This window comes from Notechis scutatus, chromosome 8 (assembly GCF_049901735.1).
Source record: "Notechis scutatus isolate UNSWTSFEM ecotype Mainland chromosome 8, rNotScu1.2, whole genome shotgun sequence".
Lineage (NCBI taxonomy): Eukaryota > Metazoa > Chordata > Lepidosauria > Squamata > Elapidae > Notechis > Notechis scutatus.
The window spans coordinates 23,550,491-23,571,594 of record NC_142016.1 but is presented as its reverse complement, the minus strand read 5'-3'; the positions used below and the strand labels follow the sequence as shown (position 1 = coordinate 23,571,594).

General features: G+C 41.8%; 2 protein-coding genes across 3 annotated transcripts; one reads left to right on the top strand and one right to left on the bottom strand.

The window, feature by feature from the left end:
- Positions 1-3,649: 3,649 nt before the first annotated feature.
- LOC113428284 (uncharacterized) lies at positions 3,650-8,634 on the top strand. The gene is made up of 3 exons (XM_087971176.1): positions 3,650-3,717; positions 5,544-5,691; positions 7,500-8,634. Exons 1-3 carry the CDS (start codon positions 3,681-3,683, stop codon positions 8,038-8,040), a joined length of 726 nt encoding a protein of 241 aa, XP_087827302.1. The 5' UTR covers positions 3,650-3,680; the 3' UTR covers positions 8,041-8,634.
- A 2,196-nt stretch (positions 8,635-10,830) lies between these two features.
- LOC148129971 (uncharacterized) lies at positions 10,831-16,259 on the bottom strand. Of its 2 annotated transcripts, XM_087971135.1 has the most exons (4): positions 16,157-16,259; positions 15,183-15,275; positions 12,745-12,892; positions 10,831-11,341 (listed from the first exon to the last, which is right to left on the bottom strand). In XM_087971135.1, the coding sequence occupies exons 1-4, from the start codon at positions 16,197-16,199 to the stop codon at positions 11,011-11,013; spliced, it is 615 nt and encodes a 204-aa protein (XP_087827261.1). In that variant the 5' UTR covers positions 16,200-16,259; the 3' UTR covers positions 10,831-11,010. The 2 variants fall into 2 exon arrangements, with proteins under 2 accessions (XP_087827261.1, XP_087827262.1); XM_087971136.1 differs by lacking the exon at positions 15,183-15,275 and having other exon boundaries at positions 16,157-16,258.
- Between the last annotated feature and the right edge of the window lie 4,845 nt (positions 16,260-21,104).

Here is a 21,104-nt window from a genome sequence, read left to right as displayed (position 1 = left end):
TACCATAATCTTATTAAACTCTTTAATTAAAGCTCAATATTCTAAATCTCCCTCATATTATTAAATTTTAAAACCAATCATTATTAACATTTCAACATTTTAATCTCTTATCAACTCTTAAGCCATTTAAGTTTTCTATTTCTAATACAATACTACAATATCATCTTATGTACCTTGCAAAATCTCTTTGCAGAAATTATACTTATCCTTTATCCCTAAAAAAGATTCCTTTTTTTCCCATTTAATTTCAAAACTTTGTAGCTTTTCTCCACCTTTTCCCTTTCTTTCTTCTCCCAACAAACCTTTCTACCCCCTTCTTCTAGCCTCTGCCTTACTGGCTTCCCTTTTCTGTCGTATTCCTCTTCCCTTTTGTTTTACCATCATTATATTGATTTTGCACCTTATTTTTCCCTTTCTTAAATGTTTTTTAAATCTTAAGTCCTTTATTTCTCTTCCTTTCCCTCTTCCTTCCCTCTTGGTCGAGTTCTGAGATTTATTAAAGATGGCTTCCTCTCCTTCTTCTTCTTCTGCTGTCTTCATCTGTTGCAATGTTTGTTGATAGTTAATGAGCGCCATTTCCAAAAAAAGGCAGGCTTCTTTCAAACCAGCTTTACCATTTTTCTTGCTTGCTCATAGTCCCTTCTCAGTTCCTCAATAGAAGGAGCCATTATAAATCTTTTCTTTTCTTTTCTCTTACAACAACCAAAATATTCCAAAGGAAAAATAAAACAATCCCAAAGTTATCAATCAGTCCAAACCAAGACAGAGTTCCCACTCTCTCCTCCTAGGGTAGTATCAATTAGAAAAAAGAAAGTCCAAATCTATTTCTTAAAATCTTATTGCAATATATTTTAGTCTTTCAATCCTTAAGGCATCTCCTCCAACAAAGTCTTAGCATACAAATATATATTTTTTTTAGTCCTCTCTTTTCCCACTCATCGCTTAGAGCCAGTTTTCACCTAAAAAAAAAATAGGTTTCTTAATATTCACTTTTTATTCCGTAGAAAAAGAGGGTAAGCTATCCTTTCAGCACCATCAAATTGCCGCTTTTTTCCTCTTCTCGAAGGTATCATTCAGAAAGTCATACTTTTCAGGAATTTTGTTAAATATGTCTTAGAGTCCTAGGAACCAAGAAAAACTTTCTCCTTTCAAACACTTTCTCCACTTCCTCCTGCGCATTCTTACCCGGCTGCCAGCTTCTTTGTGGCGGCCATTACGGACTGCCGCTGCACGTCCTGGGAAAAGGGGTTCTGCCGGCCGGGAGGGGGTCTGCAACACCCCCAAACCCCTCTCCGGATCCCCCTACCTTCAGTTGCCCCTGCAGGGCAGCTAGCTCCGTACCACGTCCGGATCGGAGCCCCAAAACGCTAGCGCAGCAGGATCGCGCAGCTTCGCAAATCCCTGCCGCTCGCGAAGCCGACAAACCGAGAAGTCCAACCCAGTCTTTCTTAATGGGCACCGAAATATCTGCTGGGGGCAGGAGGGAGCTGCTTTCTGTCTTTAAAACAAGTTTCTTCTTTTATCATCCAGGGAAATATAATATTCTGCCTTTTTAATGTTTCCTAAAACATTTCATTTTTCTAGGAGGTCTGACTTCCCTCAAGGCTTTAAATTTTTCTTTGAAATAAATAGAAATAAAATTCTATTTATAATATAAAGTTCTAGGACCCACACTCGTTATACTTTATATAAATGACCTTTGCAATCACCTTATAAGCAACTGCGTCCTCTTTGCAGATGATGTAAAACTATTCAACACCACTGACAATGCTACTGTCCTTCAAAGCAACCTTGATTATGTGTCTGAATGGTCAAACATCTGGCAATTCCAAATCTCGACCCACAAATGCTCTGTCCTACACATTGGTAAAAAAAATCAGTACACCAAATACAAACTAGGCAGATATAACCTCATTGATGATCCTCACTCTGTCAAGGACCTTGGAGTTCTCATATCAAACGACATAAGCACCAGAGCTCACTTTGCCAAAAAGGCATTAAGAGTTGTAAATCTAATTTTACAACGCTTCTCCTCCGGAAATATCGAATTGCTAACTAGAGCATACAAAACTTTTGCCAGACCAATACTCGAATACAGCTCATCAGTCTGGAATCCGCACTGCATATCAGACATTAATACAATCGAGCAAGTCCAGAAGTATTTCACAAGAAGAGTCCTCCACTCCTCTGCTCGCAACAGAATACCCTACACCACCAGGCTTGAGATTTTGGGCTTGGACAACCTTGAACTACGCTGCCTGTGATTAGACTTAAGCGTAGCACACAAAATTATCTGCTACAAAGTCCTAACAGTCAATGACTACTTCAGCTTCAACCACAACAACACAAGTGCACACAACAGATACAAACTCAATGTAAACCACTCCAAACTTGATTGCAGAAAGTACGACTTCAGCAACAGAGTGGTCAATACCTGGAATGCACTACCTGACTCTGTAGTTACATCCTCTAACCCCGACTCCTTTAACCTCAAACTATCCACTATTGACCTCACCCCATTCCTAAGAGGTCTGTAAAGGGCCTGCATAAGTGCACCATCGTGCCTACCGTCCCTATCCTATTGTCCCCAATTATCAGTTCCTATTTCCTGTATTCTTACTCATGTTTATACTTATATCTATTACCTTGTAAGCGATTGACAAATAAAATAAAATAAAATAAAAATTGTATAGAAGGCTAATAAAGAAATGAAGGGATTATGGTACATTGAGGCAGGATGACCTCAGTCTTCAGTGCCCTCTGGTGGTGGATAGCTTAATTTAACATTCAATTTATTTAAACAAGAGTTTAGAAGCTCTCCTGTTTTCAACATGGGTAAACGTTCCGTGGCTAAGTGAGACGTTCGTTAAGTGGGATTTGCCCGCCCATTTTATGACCTTTCCTGCCACAATTGTTAAGTGAATCACTGCAGTTGTTAAGTTAGTAATGTGGTTGAATCTGGCTTCCCCCGTTTAACTCTGCCTGTCAGAAGACCGCAAAAACCGTGGCCATGAATGAACCCAGGGATTCTGCAACCGTCGTAAATACGAACCAGTTGCCGAGTGTCCGAATTTCGATCTGTGAACCATGCAGGATTCTGCCACAGTTTTGTAAGTGTCCTTGTGCCATTAGAATCTTACACCGTTTTCCCCCATCCCCTACCTGCTGAACCGAGTGGCGGTTTTGCAACGGTGAGGTCCCCTTAGCCATGGTGGCTTTTCCGAAGATCAATTGTGGTGAAGCTCATTGGCTGTATGGAAGATGTATTCGGTGGAATTGAATTCCAGACTGAAGACACAAGGAATCCTACCACCCATGTTGGTTTCTGCGAAGGTTGACTCATAAGGTTGATGCTTAACGTCTCCAAGGTTATTGCTTGATGGAGACAGATTGGACAAAGGAGGTGGATCAGTGAAATCCGCCTCCTTTGATGTCCTCTTACGTTCCTTATCAAAGATTCTTCTTGTTTACTGCATCCTCTTTTGTATTCCAGTTGTTCTAAGTAAAGAAGACCTTTTACTCTCCCTAACCCAGTCACCTCCAGGTCCTTGCCTTGTGTTAATGAATGACAGGAAGTAGATATTGATGTCTTCATTTAAGCTCCCCGTTGGCGCTCCTGCTACTCATACAATATCTGCCTTCATCTTGGTAGAACATCTCAAGAAGTTCCAGGAGCTACCATGAAGTTCCTTGTTCTGGCTTTTGCCATCTTCTCAGGTGAGTGGAGGATTTGGCTGAGGAAGATGAAATGTTGAAACTTCTTTCGGCTGGGTTGACCATCTCTCTTCCTGGCTCTTCCCTTAGGAGTTCCCACCATTGATATAGCTGAAATGTTTCATTCTTGCGAAAGCGTGTTTAATCTTTCCTCGTCCCACCCAAATGTACCAATAACTATAGGGGTGACTTTGAAGACCTTTCATATAATCTGCGCATTTTGATAATTAGATACCTGTGTTTTATTGTTTCTTTCCATTCTTTTTCTTTGATTTTTACTATCTCCAGACATTGCTACATCTACCAAAATTCCTCTTTTCCTTTGAGTTGTTGTGTGCTGTGTTGTAGATGGCAATTGGTTTGTTGTAAAAATCCAATTGTGGTCGTACTAGTGATAAAATTATCATCATCATTATCTCTTTTAGTCATTAAACATGAAACTTAGTCAAGTGAACGTTTAAAAATGTATCACAAATATCATTGACTGGCGCTGATGGTTGATACGGGTTGCTGCCAGCATCCTAGGTATCAGCCAAATATCTTCTTAAAATGTATGTTGTTCTAAAAAAATAAATGAAAAAATAAATTAATAAAAATGTATGTTGTTCTGAGTAGCGCAGTCGTTTGCGGCTCTGCTGGTGCTCAGTAGGAAGCTCTACTACTACTATTATTATTATTATTATTATTATTATTGTCATCATCATCATCATCATTATCATTATCATTATTTCTGGAGTTGAAGACCACATATCTTAAAGTTGCTGAAGTTAAGGAACACCGTGTTAGATTAATAATAATAATAATAATAATAATAATAATAATAATAATAATAATAATAATAATAATATTTCAGAAACTGACCACCTAGAATGCCATAACTGAGTTGCTAAAATCATTCCCTGGAAACTGTGCCAAAAGTTTGGATTTGAGTATAATAACAACTACTGGGAACATCAGGTTGAGAAGGTTCTGGAGAATGAAAAAGTCAAGATCTTGTGGGACTTCAGAATTTAGACTGACAGGCACTTGGCCCACAACACAGCTGACATATCAATAGTTGAAAAGAAAAAGGGTTGGTTCATTGACATTGCAATACCTGGTGATGCACAAATTGAAGACATGCGGCAAGAAAAAATCACAAAATATCGGGACTTACAAAACTGAAGTTGAGCGACTTTGGGAAAAGAAATCGTGTGTGATCCCAATTGTAATTGGAGCCCTTGGAGCAATACCTAAAGGGCTGCCTCGGTATTTGGAAATTCTGAATTTATCAGACTTGAATACCCTGATTCTACAAAAAAACCACCCTACTTGGAACAGCTTATATCTTCCGATGCTATCTGAACAGTTCCTAGGTCCTTGGTTAGGACTAAAACTGCTGAGCTACCAACCAGCTCCAAAGGCTGTGAATCTCACTAAAGATATAATAATAATAATAATAATAATAATAATAATAATAATAATAATAATAATAATAATAATAATAATAATAATAAATATCTAAAGCAATGATGCTTAACTTCCGCAACCTTAAGATGTGTGGACTTCAACTCCCAGTCTGCCATGCTGGCTGGGGAATTCTGGGAGTTGAAGTCCACACATCTTAAAATTGCTGAGATTTAGAAACTCTGGCCTAAAGTCTAACAAGATTGTGTAAATGTTTTAAACTAAATGTGTTGACATACATGCAACCATCTCCATCAATTTAATCAATTTAATTTCAACAAAGATAAACCGGACAGAGATGTAATACCTGTTTCCAAATCCTCTACTTTTTTGCAATAGAAACAAGGTTACATTCAATGTCATCATTATATTTTCTCCTGCAGCATCCCAAGCGTACGTTCTCCGAGATGAGCCATACCCTCACCTGGCCAAGTTAAACCAGGAGCTCCTAGAGTACATGCAGAATGTCACCAGGATTGTGGATGAAAAAATGGACTATATCCAAAACCTGGAGCTTAACCAAGCAATGCTGTAAGAAAGCCGATTGTACTATGCTACGTAGGGGCTGGGGGAGAAAGACATAAAGAAAAGCACATCTTATTCCTTGTTTACCAGCAAAAATCAGGCCAGCCAGATGGTTTTCTGCTGGCAATTGCCAACTACTGACTGGGGACAGGGTGGTTGTAGCTTGCTGCTTACTTATTTTTTTCTGACAAAGGTATAATGAAAGCTCCTTATTGTCCTTCCTTCCTTCCTTCCTTCCTTCCTTCCTTCCTTCCTTCCTTCCTTCCTTCCTTCTTCCTTCCTTCCCTTCCCTTCCCTTCCCTTCCCTTCCCTTCCCTTCCTTCCCTTCCTCTTCCATTCCCTTCATCCATCCTCTGTCCATCCATTCATCCATCCATTTATCATGGTTGACTCAGCCTTTCATCCTTCCAAGGTGGGTAAAATGAGGACCCAGGTTGTTGGGGGCAATGTGCTGACTCTGTAAACCACTTAAGAGAGGGCTGTGAAGCACTGTGAAGTGGTATGTAAGTCTAAGTGCTATTGGTATTGCTACCTATCATCTTCCATCCATCTATCCATATTATCTATAACTATCTATCCATCATCCATCAGCTACCTACCTATCATCAACAGTATCAATTGTCTTATCCTTCCAACAATCCATCCACATTATCTGTCTATATCTATCATCTATCATCTATCATCTATCATCTATCTATCTATCTATCTATCTATCTATCTATCTATCTATCTATCTATCACCTATCTATCTATCTATCTATCTATCATCTGTCTGTCTGTCTGTCTATCATCTATCTATCTATCTATCTATCTATCTATCTATCTATCTATCTAATCTATCTATCTATCATCTATCTATCTATCTATCTATCTATCTATCTATCTATCTATCTATCTATCTATCTATCTATCATCTGTCTGTCTGTCTGTCTGTCTCATCTATCATCTATCTATCTATCTATCTATCTATCTATCTATCTATCATCTGTCTGTCTGTCTATCATCTATCTATCTATCTATCTATCTATCTATCTATCTATCTATCTATCTATCTATCTATCTATCTATCTATCTATCTATCTATCTATCTATCTATCTATCTATCTATCTATCTATCTATCTATCTATCTATCTATCATCCATCCATCCATCCATCCATCCATCCATCCATCCATCCATCCATCAGCTATCTTTATTTTCTATCTATCTTATCCACCCACCCACACATCTATTCCTCTCTGGCTATCAGGGCTCCAACATGCACCCCTCCATTCAAATCACAAGTCTCTAGCCGCATCTCTCAGTATAAAAAAGATTGATTTATTAGGACTTGACATGTCGGCATTTCCTGGTTGTAGCCGACTCTGACACATCATTCATTTCCTTCCCCCTTGACCCTGGTCTTCCTCCACCCTCTGGATGTATATTCTCCAATGGGACACATCCTTTAGCCAAGCGTCATCACTCATGCTCTCCAGTAATAATCTTGCGCACCAACAGCTTCGGCTGCCAAGACGATTATCTGAGGCATTTAAGGAATGCACTGCTTTCCCTTACTCCCTTTCTGCTGGCAACTAAAAAGACCAAAGTAGTATTTTTTAGTTGACACCTTCCTTCCTTCCTTCCTTCCTTCCTTCCTTCCTTCCTTCCTTCCTTCCTTCCTTCCTTCCTTCCTTCCTTCCTTCCTTCCTTCCTTCCTTCCTTCCCTCTCCCTCCCCCTTCCTATGTTCAGGAATTTCCTATTCTCTAACGTAGCTCTTCTCCCTCATCTGGGTTTCCCAAAAACCATTTTCTTCTCTCCTTCTCTCTCACAGAGACCGGCTTCACCACACCTACTTAAAAATAAGCGAGCACTTGAATTACCTGGAGTCCAAATTGCCTCTGGATGTCCCGAGAACCTATTATACGGCCCTTGAGATGTCCATGGGCTTGGTGGAGAAAGGTATTGATGCCGTAAACAACTTCAAGAGGCAAGTGACCCCAGTCACTGACAAGGTGGCCGAAACCCTGTACTCCATTGTGGCTCCCTTCGCAAACTCGGTCTTGGAGAAGATGGGACCGTATTCTGAAGTCCTCCATCGGGCCGTCAGCACCTCAGTTGAGAGACTCAACCCGAGGTTGAGCGAGAAGCTCAAGAAGCTTCTGGAAAAGCTGACCAAAGAGTTGGCTCCATTAGTCCAAACCCTCCAGAATGAATTACAAGAATTAAAGGCTTCCTTACAACCAGCTACTGACCACGTCCAGAAGAAGGTGAAGGAAAGCTTGGAAAGAATCAACCAGGAGTTGCAACCATATCTTGCTCCCATTCTTGAAACCCTTGAAAAATATACCAAGGCCTCTCCAGTTGAACCGTGATTGCGTTTCTGCAAGCAGAACCTTGGCTGATCTCTACTGAGAAATCAGTAGGTAATAAAATATACAGATACGGCCATTTTGATTTAGGGCTGTTTGTAATTCCCCACTCTCTCAGGCCATAGAGGAAAGAGAGGAGTGGGGAACAATGGTACTTTTATGACTTGTGGACTTCAACGCCCAGAATCCCCGAGCCAGCATGGAATTCTGGGACTTGAAGTCCACAAATCATAAAAAGGCCATTGTCCCACCATCCCTGCTGTAAAAATGGAATTATTTCCAGAAATGACAAGCTGGTGCTTTTGGTTACAAAAGTCGTGTTTCTTATTCCAGGATGAGAGCTACTACTGAATAGAGACACTTAAGCCAATTGAAGCAACATTAGATAACACACCAGGGATCCCTCCACCTAATCATGCCTCCTCTCAGACATGTTAGGACTACAACTTCCCAAAGTCTCTGCTGGTTGTGACCCAAACACTTAATGAGGCCATCAGTTTGGAAAAGATTGTTCTAGGTTAACCTATATTTCCTATATTCTGCTTCTAAGTATTTTCTATGTACTAACTTAATACATAGCGTAACCTCTCGTCTTCAGACTGCTGTGTGTAGTTTTTGCAGAGGATTCTTTGCCCATAAATATGTAGAGATAGATAGGTAGATAGATAGATAGATGATATAGATGATAGATAGATAGATAGATAGATAGATAGATAGATAGATAGATAGATAGATAGATAGATAGGAAAGACAGAAAGACAGATGATAGAGTCAGATAGATAGATAGATAGATAGATAGATAGAGATAGAAATAAAGATGATAGAGATGATAGAGATAAAGATACAGATGAGTGGATGGATAGGTACATAAATATGTAAACGATGGATGGATAGATGGATGGATAGATAGACAGACAGACAGATAGACATAGACGAGTGGATGGATAGGTACATAAATATCTAAATGGATGGATGGATAGATGATTGATAGGTAGATAGATGATAGATAGATGAGTGATGGATGGATAGATATGTAAATATTAGATAGACGGACGAGTGGATGGATGAGTAAATAGATATGTAAAAGATGGATGGATGGATTAGATAGATGATAGATAATAGGTGAGTAATGGATGGATAAATATGTAAATAATAGATGGATGTGGATGGATGCATAAATAGATATGTAAAAGATGGATGGATTACACAGACAGACAGACAGATATAGAGATGTTCATCATTCTATGTCGGTGAACATTGGAACCATTCTCTATCCTTTCCCAGAACAACCAAGAATTGTTGCTTATGAACACACAGGTCACTTGTTTTGGCAAACTGCAGCCCTGTTGACTCCAGCATCAACTGTTGGCCATTTAGGGCAACATGACCATAAATATCAAGGACATAATGAAAGCCATCCCCATTACCCTCCATTAATGATTGACAGAAGGTAGGCATGGAAAGGACATCGCTTATCTTCTTTGGAGCCTTCACAAGCTCAGAGTCCATTGTACCTTCAAACAAGAAGGTTCTTGAGAACCTCTGTTGGGTCACTCAACACAGTAAGCTAAGTTTACACAATATTTTTTATCTGAATTGTGGCTTTTGTATAATTCTAGCCCAATGAATATTTTCTTGGAAAAATGCCTCCTAACTCCCCAGTTCTCTCTGGTGTGTTTTTCCCCACTGGGTCAAACTATTGCTAGTCAGTACTAACTGGAGATCTTGCCACGTCAGCAATCAAACAAGGATTAGTTGATATTTCTTGGGTTCATCTGTTGACCTGGGAAGGCAAAAACTCCCTGGATGTGAGCTCTGCAAGTTGGAGATCCCTGCTGTAGACGCACAAACGCATCAAAATGGTCATTGCAAGAGCATTGTGCTATTTTAATACAATGTTCCACAATTTGAGCAATTTTAACATACGTGGATTTCAACTATCAGAATTCCATACTACTTGGGGAATTGTGGGAGCTGAAGTTCACACACCCCAAAGTTTAGTAGCTTTCTTGCTGGGGAATTCTGGGAGCTGAAGTTCACACATCTCAAAGTTTACTAGCTTGCTGGCTGGGGAATTCTGGGAGCTGAAGTCCACATATCTTTACACTATCAAGGTTGAGAAACATTGATTTAAAACGCTTGGGATGATCTGACTTGTAGCCAGGAGTGGGATTCTACAGGTTCGCACCTATTCACTAAAACCGCTTGTTAACATTCTAAGCAGTTCGGAGAACCGGTTGTTAGAAGAAATAACTGGCCTAATCCTGTAAGGAAGGCAGGAAGGAAACATTCTGGTGTTGCTTACAGAAACTGCCTCTCCATTAACCCTTATTACATTCTTGGCAGGACTGGACTTCCTGTCTCTGGAACTTCTCTGGAGTTTTCTTTCCCCCCTTTTGCTGGTACTTTGCTTGTGTGGAGTGACCATTCAAAGTTACAAGGGCACTGAAAAAAGTGACTTATGACCATTTTCCACACTTACGACTGTTGCAGCAGCCCCACAGTCACGAGAGGCCAGGCGAGGAGATGCGTGCCTCGATGTGAGTGATGTTGAGTTGGCCACACTCAGCCAATAACATGACCACCAAGCCACGCCCACCAACTAAGCCACACCCACAGAACCGGTTGTTAAAAATTTTTGAATCCCACCCCTGCTTGTATCCCAAGCTTGTCCCAGGTTGACCATCTTCTCTGGTCTGGGATGAGGTTGTGTTTTGTTTTTTTTTCCCCTCATGTAGAACTTCAGGGACAATGGAATTTCCCTCAACAAGGAGGACACCGAGACAAGGCCTGTTCATGTCATGCTGTGTTTATTGTTCCAGAAAGTGGATAATAGTTACAATGAGGTGCAGGGCTGGCTCAGCGGAGCCATACCAGGGTTCTTCCTCAAGCCAGCCTATCCACTTCTTCTTCTAAGTTTACCATGCCCTTCGCCCACAGTCTCAGACAGCTGTGGGTGTCCATTGGGGACCTTCAGTGCTTCATGTTCTTTTGTATTGTGCTGGAAATGCTAGCCAAGCTTTGCTCACCAGCCAAGGACATCAACTTGTTGCCCCTCTCAATGGCAGGTTCGATCAACCCTTCGTTCACCGCTTGCACAGGAGGCAACTTCTTAATCCCATCTACCATGTCCGCCACTTTCTGTAATTGATCCTTCACCGCCTCCTTGCCTTGATTAAGAAGAGACTGGCCATACTGTTGAGCATCCTTGACTAAGTGAGTAGCCTTGCGGTTAAAATATTTGGGTGGGATGTGTTTTTTCCCCGTTTCTGCTAAGTAGGCCAGAGCATCAGAGAGATGTCCTCTGTGGAAGAGAAGACTTATTGTTACTTAATGTTCAACACATTTAATAATTGATATGAGCGATGGTGACAACATAGGCATTACATACTTGAGCTTTCTATCCTCTTAATCTCCCCCCCACCACATTTATTTACGCTCATGGACCAGAATACAGCATGTGAATTTCATTGTTTTAAAAAATCATCTTCTGACATGGGAAACCTTAATGATATCCAAAATGTCTTTTTTTTTTTTTTAAGTGTCCTGAGAATTGGACAACCATTTTTTCTGAAATGGTGCAGGGTTTCCTGCCCAAGCAGTGGGTTGGACTAGAAGATCTCCATCTTAAGTGAAAAATGCCCATATCACTTTTTTTTTCAGCATTGTTTTAACCTGCAGCGATTCACTTAACAACAAATGTGGCAAGACAGGTCGTAAAACGGGGCAAACCTCACTTAATAGCTGTCCTGCTTTGCAAGTTTTTCAAAAATTGGACTCAATTGTGCTCATAAGTTGAGGATAAGATGTCATCTTTGCAGGGTGCCTTTCCAATGTCTTGAGGTTACAATTCCTAAGTCCCATTTCCAATGGTCCCTAAGTGGACTGTTGTAAGTCGAGGTCTACCTGTACCTGGTTTGATTTGACGGACTCCCAAATGTTCTGAAAATGAGTGGACTTCAACTCCCAGAATTCCTCAGCTGGCATTGTTTCTCAACCTTGGCCCCTTTAAGATGGGTGGACTTCAACTCCCAGAATTCCTCAGCTGGCATTGTTTCTCAACCTTGGCCCCTTTAAGATGGGTGGACTTCAACTCCCAGAATTCCTCAGCTGGCATTGTTTCTCAACCTTGGCCCCTTTAAGATGGGTGGACTTCAACTCCCAGAATTCCTCAGCTGGCATTGTTTCTCAACCTTGGCCCTTTAAGATGGGTGGACTTCAACTCCCAGAATTCCTCAGCTGGCATTGTTTCTCAATCTCGCAACCAGCATAGCTGGCTGAGGAACTCTGGGAGTTGAAGTCCATCCCCTCTTAAAGTGACCAAGGTTGAGAATCACTCATTTCAATTATATCCTCACTGGAGGTTTTTAAGACGAGATTAGACCGCCATTTGTCTGAAATGGTATACGGTCTCCTGCTCAAACAGGGGGTTGGACTAGAAGACCTCCAAGGTCCCTTGCAACTCTGTTAATCTGAGTGGGCGAGGGTCATGAGAGAGGAGAAGGGAGTGAATCAAAGCAAAAAACAACACCAAAAAACCACCCTCCCCTCTGGAAGTGAATTATATCCTTATCAAGGTCATCACAGCCTTGGAGGGATGCCAAATCCACTCTGGGTCAGAACAACCCGCGAACATCCAAGAGGAGGACAGGAGATAAGAGGGAAGATCTTGCATCATGTTTGCTCTTGAAATGTTTGCTCACTCACTTCAATGTGCTCAGACCGTCATTTATGGTTTCGGTAACTTGATCGGAAAGTTTTCCAAACTGGCCTTGCAACCGTTCCAGCATGGATTGTTGTTCAGGCTCCGAGATCGATGAAGGAGGCTCCTCAATGAGGACAGCACCTTGAAAACCTAAGAAGGGAAGGAAAGCATGGATGAAGAGGAGCCCCCGCCAAAAAAAAAAACAAGAAAGAAAAGAGATTCCCCCTCCCCTTTTTTTAAAACTGATTAACTGAGTCGGAAGGGACCTTGTGCTGTAGGTCATCTAATCCAGGGGTCTCCAACCTTGGCAGCTTTAAGACTTGTGGACTTCAACTCTCAGAGTTGAAGCTTTGCTGGCTGAGGAATTCTGGGAGTTGAAGTCCGCAAGTCTTAAAGCTGCCAAGGTTGGAGACCCCTGATCTAGTCCAACCCTCCACCCAAACAGGAGACCCTACACCTGGGTCTAAGACCACAGGCCTGAATTAGTCTCCATTCCAGTCTGTTTCCTGTTTCCCATCTAGCCTCTGGGACTCCCTGCCACAACAAAGCTCTCCGATAAGTGAGGTCATTTTACATAAGGGCAGGAGGGCACTGTAATTAACTACAGGGGGAAACAAATAAAACAAACCAGGGCGCAATTTCTTGTTGCGGCTTGCCCTGCTTATGTAGTAGAAACCTGGGCTGCTCGGTCTATTTCAACATTTAGCCTACCTTGCAGGGTTGATGTGAAGATAAAGGAGCAGGGGGGAAGAAGGGATAAAAAAATTAAGCAAAGGTTTGACAAGGCCAACATGATTAGGCAGGGTGGGGGTGGCATGGATTTAGGAGAAAGAGGAGGAAGCATTTCAGCCAAAGAGAGTTTCAATAAAGGAGAATATTTGTAGCTCAGGGTTGAAATGAGGGGCCCTTGGTGGTCAGACAAGGAGTAACGGATGGAAACTGATCAAGGAGAGATTCAACCTGGAAATAAGGAGGAATTTTCTGACAGTGAGAACAATCCACCCATGGAACAGAAGTTGCCTTCAGAAGTTGTGAGAACTTCACCACTGGAGGCTTTCAAGAAGAAACTGGACTGCCATCTGTCAGAAATGGTGTGCAAGGTCTCCTGCTCGGGCGGGGGGGGGGGTGGACTAGATGAAAAATGGGACTTACGACTTATTTTTCACACAGTTTGTCATGCCCCTGTCGGAATCTGATTCAGAGGGGGAGGCCGAGCAGCTGACAGGGAATGGGAGTGTAGCTCCATTGGCTGTGGAAGAAAGTGGGGAAGGGCAAAGTCCGGCTGGGCAGAGCAAGGAAGTGGTAGAGCAAGGGAGAGAGAGTTCAGAGGAAGACCCAGGCCCACCCCCTCTTCATCCTAGGGCATGCAGGGAGGAGTGGCTGCGTGGCTTACAGGGGAGGAAAGGGTCCTGATTCCCTTCATTAGCTGCAGCTGGGAACACAGTGTTTAAAAAGGGAAGCTGTGCACAGCAAACTGTTGGGAGCAAATTGTGAATTATCTGGTATCGTCAAGGCTTATCTGTGTTCCTGGCATCTTCCCAACTGTGTATGTTTGGCTGTGCTTTCAAGTCTGAAATTCCTTCTCCTGCCCTGCCAAACTAATGACTTCAGTTTGGCTTGATTCGACTTCAAGTTACAGTTTGTGTTGACCATGTTTTGGACTGAATTTCCTCCACTTAAAGGCTGTTCCTGGGAGAGTTTTTCTCCAGCCGAAGGTAACCTGGACATTGGGGGCAAAGTTGGAGATAATAAAGAAACTCTTCTTGCTTATTTGATGGTTGCCTTTGTGGCACGTCCCTTTGGGTCATCACATTTACGCCCTTTCCAGCATCCCCCCATACGATCAAAATTGGCAACTGGTTCACACTTAGGACCGTGGCTGCATCCCAAGGCCACGTGATTCCCCTTTTGCGTCCCTCTGACAAACCGAGTCAATGGGAAGGAAAAGCCAGATTCACTTAACAACCGAATGACGTAACTGTTGTATAAAAGCAAAAAGTTGTGGTTGCAAACCTTTGACTGTGCCAGAAAGAGACGGAAGTTGGGCCCTTTTTCTTTTCCCTCCCATCACACTATAACCCTTCTTTTTCCTTTCCTCTCTTTTTACTGTGCCATGGTTTTTTTCCCCCTTTGATACTTCGATAAACAAAGAAAACAAAGAAAACTAAATGAAGAAAACTAATAAAAAAAAGTTAAAATGAACAATCGAGAGACTAACTTATGCATGGCAGTGGTTCACTTAATCGCTGTGGCAAGAATGGTCATAAAGTGAGGCACACACACCTCCCTTAACAAATGTCTCCCTTAACAACAAACAATTTTGGTCGTAAGTCGAGGCCAAGTAGAGAAAAGAGAATCACTAAAAAATGATAAGAAATGGAATTACTGAAGACTGCTATCATGTCTCCCCTAGTCCTTCTTTTCATCAAGCTAGACATACCCAGTTCCTGCAACTGTTCTTCATATGTTTTAGCCTCCAGTCCCATAATCCTCTTCGTTACTCTTCTCTGCCTTCTTTCTAGAGTCTCCACATCTTTTTTACATAATGGGAAGGATGAGAAGAAGAATAGCAGTACAGTCTTAGTAACTGTCCTTGTGTCTAGTAGTTGTTCTGGTGTGCAGTGCCCTATAGCATCGTTTTGAGGGTAGGAGTTGAAACAGTTTATGTCCAGGATGTGAGGGGTCTGTAGGTATTTTCACAGCTCTCTTTTTGACTCAGTGCAGTAGACAGGTCTCGCTGAAGATGTAGCTGTGAAATTTGGCTTCCCAGTTTGGAAATATATTTGGGAGACCAATCTCATCAGTTCCTGCAACTGTTCTTCATATGTTTTATCCTCCAGTCCCGCCATCATCTTCGTTGCTCTTCTCTGCCCTCTTTCTAGAGTCTCAAACAACTTGGCCAGTTTAAGACTTGTGGACTTCAACTCCCAGAATTCCTCAGCTAACATGACAGGAGGAGGAATTCTGGGAGTTGAAGTCCACAATTCTTAAAGTGGCCGAGTTTGGGGACCCCTGAATTCTAGCAGGTTCTTAACAGAATTGGGATTTCTGTAGGATTTAGGGCAAGCGTCTTCCAACTTGGCCAGTTTAAGACTTGTGGACTTCAACTCCCAAAATTCCTCAGCTAACATGACAGGAGGAGGAATTCTGGGAGTTGAAGTCCACAAGTCTTAAAGTGGCCGAGTTTGGGGACCCCTGATTGAGGGGCTGGAAAAGGATTCGTAGGGTTGATCTCTAGGATTCAGCAAGATGAAGCCACCATACCTGTAAGGTGTTCTTCTAGAGCTGACAGGTTCTTCTAGAGCTGTCTGACAGCATCACCTTCCGATCTTGGTCTACCATAAACTAACTTGGTTCACCTCCTGCAAGGATTGCTGGCAGGAAAAGGTGGGAAGCCACCTGAGAAAGACTTACCTGTGAGGAAGGCCAGGAAAAAGAGAATGGCAATAGACTTCATGGTGGTGCTATCAGCCCAGGTTCTTGTGAAAAATGAGGGAAATAGGACTGTCTGCCAGGGAATTAAGGACCAATTTATGGGTTGTAGGACACAGTGACCATTTGGTGCTATCATTTATTAACCTGGGCTCCGGGAGTCATGGGACAAGGAAGGGGATTTTAAAACTTTCCCCCCTACCTTTTGCTTGGCATATCATGCTTTCATAACCCGAGATGGATAAACACACATACCGTCATTGATTCTCGGAAAAAACAGCCACACGAAGCCGTCTATGTCGAAAGAGTTCTGTTTCAATTTTTTAACAACCCCGCGAAGTCCGTACATCTTATCGTACCGATGGAAGATAATCTTTGTAGCTCAGGGTTGGCTTGAGGGGGCCCCTGGGTGTTCTCTGAGCTGGGTGGTTTCCTTGGAGACCTTTCATTACCCAACTAGGTAGCATCATCAGTGCTAGAAGGGAGAGGGGTTTGCGGAATGGAGGAGGAGGAGGTCTCTGGGATCTTTGGTTCTCTCTGAGCTGGGTTGTGTTCCTTGGAGACCTTTCATAACCCAACTAGGGAACATCATCAGTGCCAGAAGGGAAAGGAGTTTGCAGAGAGGAGGAGGGGAGGCGGACGGGAGGAGGAGGAGGAAGATGGCTGTGAGGTGCTCTCTGAGCTGGGTTGTGTTCCCACAGACCTTTCATAAGCCAACTAGGGAACATCATCAGTGCCAGAAGGGAGAGAGGCTTACAGGGAGGAGGAGGTAGAGGAGGAGGAGGAAGAAGAGGAGGAGGAGGAAGAGGAGGAGCAGGAAGAGGAGGAAGATGATTGTGAGGTCCTTTGTGCTCTCTGAACTTGGTTGTGTTCCAGCAGACCTTTCATCACCCAACTATGTAACATTATCAGTGCTAGAAGAGAGCAGGATTTGCTCTCGTTTTATATACTAGTATCAAAGCAAAACCCATTCTCTTCTAGCACTGATGAAATCCCTGTATCTGGAAATTCAGGCACTTGACAACACACTCCTCTTTATGACCGTTGCAGTGCCCCCAGGGTCACGCGATTTCCTTTTGCAACTTTCCAACAAGCCAAGTCAAGGGGGGGGGGGGAGCCAGATTCGCTTAATGACCGTCTGATTCACTTAACAGCTGTGGCAATTCACTTTAACGACAGGGACAGGAAAGATAGTAAAATGGGGAGGGGGGGCACAAAGCTCCCTTAAGAAATATCTTGCTTAACAGCAGCAGCAAACATTTTTGGGCTCAGTTGTGGTTGTAAGTCGAGGACCCCCTGTACTCCCTTTGGGCAAGTTCAAGTTTTTCTGAGGAGCCAAAAAACCTTCACCTGCTATTCTGATTCTCTAGGCCAGGGGTCCTCAAACTTTTAAGACTTGTGGACTCCAACTCCCAGAATTCTCCAGCCAGCAGAGCTTACTCTCTTGCAATCCCTTCCTCTGCAATCTCTCCTCTTTGGGAGATAGGAGAAAAAGAAACAGACATGGCTGGCTGGAGAATTCTGGGAGACTACAAGTCTTAAAGTTGCCAAGTTCGAGGACCGCTGCTTTAAGCTCCTGTAAAGCATTTATAGTTCCTTCTGCTCTGCCGGAAGAAGAAATATGAAGAAAACAGGAAGCAGGGGGGAAAAAAGAGAAAGAAACAACAGTTTCAAGATAGAAACTCTCCAGAGGTTATTCAACTCTGTGCCATCTTGGCAAACAGATCTTATCAGCCTTGCAGAGATTTGTAAATAGGATAGCAAAAAGGGTTTTGTCCAAAAGTACAGGTAGCAGGCCTCAAGTTCCTGCCACAAGGAAGCCCAAAATTTATGTCGCTAAGTGAGACAGGAGTTCAGTGTGTTTTGCCCCATTTTATCCCCTTTCTTGCCCCGGTTGTTAAGTGAATCACTGCAGTTGCTAAGTGAGTCATAGGGTTGTTAAGTGAATCGGGCTTTCCCCGTTGACTTTGCTTGTCCACTGCAAAAGGGGAAGGGGTTTCATGTGACCCCCTGGGACATGGCCACCGTCATAAATACGAGTCGGTTGCGTCTAAATTTCAATCACGTGACCATGTGTGTGTATGTGTGTTGCAACGGTCATTAAGTGTGGAAAATGGCCCTTTTTTCAGTGATGTTGTAACTTCAGACCTCGCTAAATGGACGTTAGTCAAGAACTGCCCTCAAAGGATGCATTGATGCCACCTATCAATAAAACCCACCACTCATACCTTAGGACCAGGTCCTTGCTCAATCCAATTAGGTACAAATAGTCCTCAATTTAACAACAGTTCATTTAGTGATCTTTGGACTGATCTAGAAATGCGCACCCACAACTTCTGGTGGCAAGCTGTTCCACTGATTAATTGTTCTGTTAGGAAGTTTCTCCTTAAAATTACAGGTTGGTTCTCTCTAGAGAAGCTTCACTAGAGGGTTACTCCAACCCACTGGTTAGTACTAATAGGATTAGTCCGTTTTCGGGATGCCTGATCCTTAAATTAACCAGATTAACTTGCCTTCATTCAACACGTGTTTGCAGTGTTGTAGCTTCAAGGGCTGAAGCCAACCAAGCGTTGCAGGCTTTGTTGAACTTAGGCACAAGATGTGTACCTAAGACATTGTACAATCATTGACACACAATCACTCTGGGCCACTGGGATTTTGACCTGTCTCTTGGATCACAATAACCTTTATTTACTTAGCTTATCACCTGGATGGCTTCCATCTGAAGTTTAACACTCTACCTTTGATTGAGTTTTAAACATTTTGAAAGTGAGTTGGGAGGGCAATATTATTATATTATTTCACCAGTCCAACCAAGGATAATGAAATAAAGAGATCCAGTTATCCACTCCGGAATATAAATTGATGGCCTGCTTGAAAAGATGCCCTTCAAACTCAGCTCCAATTGACTGTTTCTTCCCAATCTTTGATACCATCTAAGCCAGGAATTAAACCAGGGTTTGTTTTCGGTGGGATCTGAAGACAAGCCAACCCAGAGTTGGCCTTTAACCCCACATCGTTCTTTCTCACTTGCTACTATTCTGTCAAATTTGAACAGGGAATTCTTTTTTTGGGATGTGTGTGTCAAGCATAGGACTTGGGGTGTTCATCCATCTTCACGGGGTTCCAGAAAGCTTAGCCCGAAGGAGCTTTTTTTTCAAAAGGCAACTAGATTTTTGGGTTTTTTTCTCTCTCGAAGATGTTTTGCTTCTCATCCGAGAAGCTTCTTCAGTTCTGAGGGAAGAAATCAGGTCAGTCAGAAGTTCCCTCAGAAGTGAAGAAGCTTCAAAATAATGGAAGGTGCAGAAATGAGTAGATTAATATTAGCAATTAGAGAACAAGAAGAAAAGGAGTATTATAAGATTTGGGAGTTATTCTGATGGATGGCTAGAAAATAGAGTAAGAAATTAAAGGATATCATATTAATATATATTAAAATTGATTATTTTTGAATTAAGCTTTAATATAATAATTTAGTAAGATTTGGGATTTGCTTTAAAGGACAGTTTGAAATTGAAATAAAAACTTAATGACAATGTAATCATGATTTAAGAGGATGTATAATGTGGACTATAATACAATGTGAATGTAAACTCAATAAGAAATGTATGTCAATATTATTATATGCACAAGATATATGTACCCAACCGACACACTATATAACTGAAAGATGGTTTTTGTTATAAAAATAAAAAATTTTTAAAAAAAGAACTGAAGAAGCTTCTTGGATGAGAAGCAAAACGTCTTCAAGGTGAAAAAAAAGGGATTATATTGGAATACAAAGTATTTAAAATGAAAGTATTTTATTATGATTAAAAGTAGGAGAATGAAAATTTACTAAAATTATATAGGTAAATCTTGGCTAAGTGAAAATAAAGAAAAATAAAGAAAAAATATGAAATGGTTAATAAATATAAGATATAATGTAGATTGGGGGATATACCATGTGGATCCTAATTATATTAATTTCATTTTATTTTTACTCTTTTTAGATCGTTTATTATATACTGGTCTAGAGAAAGCTAAGGATGATAATGATGTATAGTGTAAAATAAAACAGGTGGTAAGCAGAAAATGGAAATAATACGGGATAAAGAATTGAAAATATATATGAGGATGAAATGGTACTGATATTGAACTAATGAATTGAAATATGAAATGGAAACTCATCTAAAGATTAGTGGAATGAATAATGACTTGGTGTGATGTTTATCAAGAAAGTTGAAAATGTAATTATGACTATGCATAAATGTTGTAATCTGGAACCACGTTGCTCACGTGAAGAGAGGTGTAAAAAATAAAAAAAATAAACTTTTATTAAAAGGTGAAAAAAACCCACAAGAAAAGTCCAGTTGCCTTTTGCAAAATTACTCTTATGGTAATTTTTCCTTACCCTATATTCTTTATGTGCATGACTGCCTTCCCACTCACGCTAGTAATATTACTGCTAAATTTGCAGATGATACAACAGTGGTGGGACTCATCTCGGGGGGGGTGGGGGGTTGGAATGAGTCTGCCTACCGAGATGAGGTGGACCAACGGTTGCTTTCGTGGTGTGGAGACAATAACTTGGTCCTCAACACCAATAAGACCAAGGAGCTTATAGTGGACTATGGAAGGAACAGATCAGACCTCCAGCCCTTGCTTATCAGTGGAGACCGAGTGGAGAAAGTGGCCAGTTTTAAGTTTCTGGGTGTTACCCTAAAAGAGGACCTGACCTGGGGGGGCTCACATTGCAGCCCTGGTCAAAAGGGCCCAGCAGAGATTAGACTACCTGAGGTTTCTCAGAAAACAACAACTGAATGAAAAAGTGCTGGTGACCTTCTACCGCTGCACCATAGAGAGTATATCTTAACTTACTGCACCTCTGTCTGGTTTGCCGATTTCACAGGGGCAGACAGGACGGCGCTCCAGAGGGTTGACGTCATGG